This window comes from Sciurus vulgaris, assembly GCF_902686455.1.
Source record: "Sciurus vulgaris genome assembly, chromosome: 11".
Lineage (NCBI taxonomy): Eukaryota > Metazoa > Chordata > Mammalia > Rodentia > Sciuridae > Sciurus > Sciurus vulgaris.
Window position 1 is genome coordinate 980,826 of NC_136472.1, and position 4,618 is coordinate 985,443.

General features: G+C 62.6%; 1 protein-coding gene across 1 annotated transcript; it reads left to right on the plus strand.

Annotated features, from left to right (window-relative positions):
* Positions 1 to 431: 431 nt before the first annotated feature.
* Positions 432 to 4,169, plus strand: LOC306638614 (mucin-5B-like; the record flags this gene model as incomplete). The annotated part of the gene is made up of 7 exons (XM_079101809.1): positions 432 to 1,190; positions 1,464 to 1,533; positions 1,905 to 2,149; positions 2,377 to 2,542; positions 2,761 to 2,855; positions 3,717 to 3,843; positions 4,090 to 4,169. The coding sequence occupies exons 1-7, from the start codon at positions 1,014 to 1,016 to the stop codon at positions 4,167 to 4,169; spliced, it is 960 nt and encodes a 319-aa protein (XP_078957935.1). The 5' UTR covers positions 432 to 1,013.
* Between the last annotated feature and the right edge of the window lie 449 nt (positions 4,170 to 4,618).

A 4,618-nucleotide genomic window follows, 5' to 3' on the forward strand; every position in this document is an offset into this window, starting at 1 on the left:
GGAGTGTGGCTCGCCCTGCGTGGACACCTGCTCCAACCCCCAGCGCTCCCAGCTCTGCGAGGACCACTGTGTGGCCGGCTGCTTCTGCCCTCCAGGCAGGCCCTGTGCCCTTTGCCCCACCCGGACGCCTCGGGGTCCCTGTCTCCAACATCTGGCCCCAGCATTCCCTGAGGGCCCAGGACAAACCCTCCTCACTCAGGAGGGCGGGTGGGCCCTGCCTAGGGTCAAGGTTGGGGTGGACACTATTAAGAAGCCAGAGACCTGATGGCCTGTGTCACAGAGCCCAGGAACCAGGTGGAGAAGCAGGGCCAAGGGACACGGTGTTCTCCCCAAGCCACTGGGGTCAGGCAGGGGGAGTGCCCTGGTCTGGGGCTCTTCTCCCACCCTGAGGCTGTGGTCTTCTTAGAGATAAGGTGCCCCCACGCCCTGGGAAGGTGATGGTTCTCTGTGCCTCTTGTCCCCATCTGTGCTCACCAGCCCCCTCACCCTTCCCCAGGCATGGTGCTGGACGACATCACACACTCTGGCTGCCTGCCTCTGGCACAGTGCCCTTGCACCCATAGCGGCCACACCTACATGCCCGGGACCTCCTTCACTACCACCTGCAGCTCCTGGTAGGCCCCTGGCCTCGAACAGGGTGTGAGGGGTGGGCATGCCTCTTACCCCCCCCTGTTGCTTATGGTCTCCCCACCCAGCACCTGCTTTGGGGGTCTCTGGCAATGCCAGCACCAGCCATGCCCTGGCACCTGCTCCGTGCAGGGCGGGTCCCACGTGTCCACCTACGACAAGAAGCGGTATGACGTCCACGGGGACTGCAGCTACATCCTGTCCAAGGTGCGGCCCCCAGCAGGCCTCCGGGGACCCTCAGCCCTTCCACCTTTGGGAGGGCTCCCTGATGGCCATCTGCTGGGGGCACTCCCCTGCTGGGAGGGAAGCCAAGGCCCTGGACAAGCTGCCTGGGAGGTGACCTGGTGCCCGAGGCCACTTTTCCATGGGGGTCACATACAGCCCTCATGGGCACTGGGCACGGGGACGCCCCTGCCCATAGCCCAGCCCACACACTTATGGTCTCCCAACAGAAATGTGCTGACGGCAGCTTCACTGTGCTGGCCGAGCTGCGGAAATGTGGCCTGACAGACACAGAGAACTGCCTCAGAGCAGTGACGCTCAGCCTCCACGGCGGGGACACGGTGAGAGACCTGTCCTGTGCAACAGCATGCATTGGCTGGGAGCAGCAGAGGTGGGCAGGCCCTGGAGATGAGTCAGATCCCCCACTTTAGCCCCAAGGGCAGCCACTTTCCAGGGTGGACAGTTCTGGGGCCCATCACACCTGTCACCCTGAACTCTCCTCCTGGCTCCATCCTGGGGGTCCCCAGACCAGAGCTTGCTTCCTTTTGGGTGGCCCGTGGGCCTGCCTGTCACAAGAGCTCCTCCGGGCACTGACCACAGCCCTGCCCCTCCAGAACATCCGGATCCAGGCCAGTGGTGGCGTGTTTGTGAACTCCATCTACACCCAGCTGCCCGTGTCAGCAGGTGTGTGGCTTCCTGAGACAGCTGGGTCAGGGTTGGTGCCTCCCAAGTAGGGTCAGTCCCCGAGCCCTGCGGGGTCCAGCTCTGCCTCAGCAAGTCCTTCAGGGTCTCTTATCTACAACTTGGGGGTGAGAAGTGTCCTGCCCCAGGATGCTGTGGGGGACCCCTGTCTAGCATGGTCACTCCCTGCCCTTTCAAGGGGGGTTAGCAGTCACTCATGACCTGTGAATGCTGTGGGTCACGGGCATGAGAGCGCCTGACATGCTTCAGGAGCTAGCGGCATGGCTGGGTCCAGTTGCCACTGTCCCAGGCAGCACTTCCTGTCTGGCTAGTCAGGCTTCTGGCACCCCTGACAAGCCACCCCTCCACCACAGCCAACATCACCATCTTCAGACCCACATCCTTCTTCATCCTGGTGCAGACGGGCCTTGGCCTGCAGGTGCAGGTGCAGCTGGTGCCTCTCATGCAGGTGTATGTCAGGCTGGACCCCATCCACCATGGCCAGATGTGCGGTGAGGCCCTGGCAGCTTTGGGGCTGTGCTGGGGACAAGGTGTGGACACAGTTGAAGGCCATGGGTGGACACAGGCTGGCAGTGGACAGGGAGTGGTGAAGACCAGTGTTAACCCAGGAACTTGACAGCTTGATTGGTGGCCAGGGAAGTGGCCAGAAAGCATAGAGAAGCAAGCTGTGCTGCCCCAACACAGGCCAGCCTCCACACAGCTTATCTGCAGAAGGGTCTGGAAGCAAACCCTAGGGGGGCTCTCCCTTTTATCTGCCTTGAGGGCCAGGGAGGACAGGATAGGAGGGACAGCCTGCCATACCTGTTGCCTGGCTCCTGCCCCCAGGCCTGTGTGGGAACTTCAACCAGAACCAGGCTGACGACTTTCATGGCCCTCAGCGGGGTGGTGGAGGGGCACGGGGGCTGCCTTTGCCAACACCTGGAAGACCCAGGCTGCCTGCCCAATGCCAAGAGCAGCTTCGAGGACCCCTGCTCGCTCAGCGTGGAGAATGGTACCCTCTTCCCCACAGACCTCCTGGGGCAGCCCTGCCTTACCCTTGGCTACAGGGACTGCAGCAGGGCCTGAGTGGCCCTACCTCGGGCAGGACAGCATGGGGGTTAGAGCTAGGGAGGGAGGCGCCCGGGGCATGACAGTGGAAGCCCCACATTCCAGCCCCATTCCCTGGCCGAGAGGCCAGTGAGGGCAGTGGCCACCTCCCTCCCTCTCCAGAGAACTACGCCCAGCACTGGTGCTCACTGCTGACCAACCGCACAGGCACCTTCTCAGCCTGCCACTCCACTGTCAACCCCTCAGCCTTCTACTCGGTGAGCCTCCATGAGCTGCTGGGGTGGGCTCTGGGAGCACCCTGCCTCATCCAGGACTTGGGCCCACCCACCACTGCCTCCCACGGATTGGGAGGGCCCTGGAGTGAGGACTGTCCACCCTGGAGCTGACGGAGGACATGGCATGTGGCTAGAAGCAAGAGTCCTGAAGGCTCTAGGAGAGGGTCCTCCTGGCCTCAGGCTCCATGTGGATGTCTGCTCTGTGTCCCAACTCCACTCTCATGAGGACACCATCATGGGAAGAGGGCCACCTCGTTGCCTTGACTTTACTCTGTTCCATCTGCAAAGACCCCCTTTGCACCCTTGGCTTGTGCACAGGAACTGGGAGGGGCTCCGGGCATCGTTTTGCAGACAATTCAACCCACAAAGGGTAGCTTGGGGACACTTTTAAGTCCAAAGTTCCAAAGCACACGTGACTCTAGCCCTGGGGTATTCTCTGGGTGACAGGGCCAGGCTTACCTCCAGACCCATCCTGTTAACATTCCCTCGCACCAGATCCTGCCTATCCTCCCCTCCCCACCTATCCATGTTCCCCATACGCGGTTCAGTGAGTGAAGTACCTCCATGCAAGCTGGGCCTGTCCCTGTCCCATGGACCTGGCCTTACCCAGCCCCCACCTGGCCCTCAGGGCGGACTGCTCTGCTGGCCTGCTGCCACTTCTCCAGGTGACCTCAAACTCTGTCCCTAACATGAGGCCTGGCCACCCCTCAGGGAGGCCCTTCTGTCAAGTCCCCCACATGGCCATCTGTCTTTGAGTCCTGACCCTGGTGGATGAGGGTGGGAAGAACGAGTGGGGATGAGGGACTGGGGTCTGGGGGCCTGACGCCCGCGGTTCTGCCCCAGTACTGTGTGTTCGACACCTGCAACTGCGAGAAGAGCGAGGACTGCCTGTGTGCGGCCCTGTCCTCCTACGTGCAGGCCTGCGCGGCCGAGGGTATACTGCTGCATGGCTGGAGGGCCGGCGTCTGCGGTGAGTGCTAGCTGGGTACCCCTCAGTGGAGGGCTGTCCCCTCGACAGCCATCTGGGCCTCACTGGTAAGAGTGGGGTTTGGGGGCCCTGGTGGGGGACAGCGATTGCTTACTGGATTCTTGGCCAGGAGCTTGGCATGTCCCCACCCAACCTTGCGAGGACCTTCACTGTTCCAGTCAGAGGAGGTGGGTGGGTGTCGGGCCGGGCTGCCAGCCACTGACCTGTGCCTCGTCCTTGTCCACACAGCCAAATACATGAGCAACTGCCCCAAGTCTCAAAGCTATGAGTACGCGGTGGACACCTGCCGCCCACCTGCCGGGCCCTGAGTGAGGCTGATGCCACCTGCAGCGTCAGCTTTGTGCCTGTGGACGGCTGCACCTGCCCAGAGGACACCTTCCTGAATGAGGCAGGCATGTGTGTGCCGGCCCAGGAGTGCCCCTGCTACCTGCACGGCACTGTGGTGGCCCCCGGGGAGGTTGTGCAGGAACACGGCATGGTGTGGTAAGCACCGTGGACCCAGAGGACCTGGCGCTCCCTAAACCACCCACCCTCCAAGCTACCCCACACCTCATCGCCACCTCCAGGCAGGAAGGGTCTGGCTGCAGGTCTGTCCACACCGGACACTTCTGTGTCCTGACCCACCCCCAAGGGCTTTGAGAAATGAGGGGTCCAGGCTTGGGGAGGACACCTGCCAGGCCCCTACCCAGAAGTCCTGGAGGTTGTGTGGGGATCTCGGGGTCCAGAGAGGGGCTGGGGTGGCAGGGTGTGCCCTGAC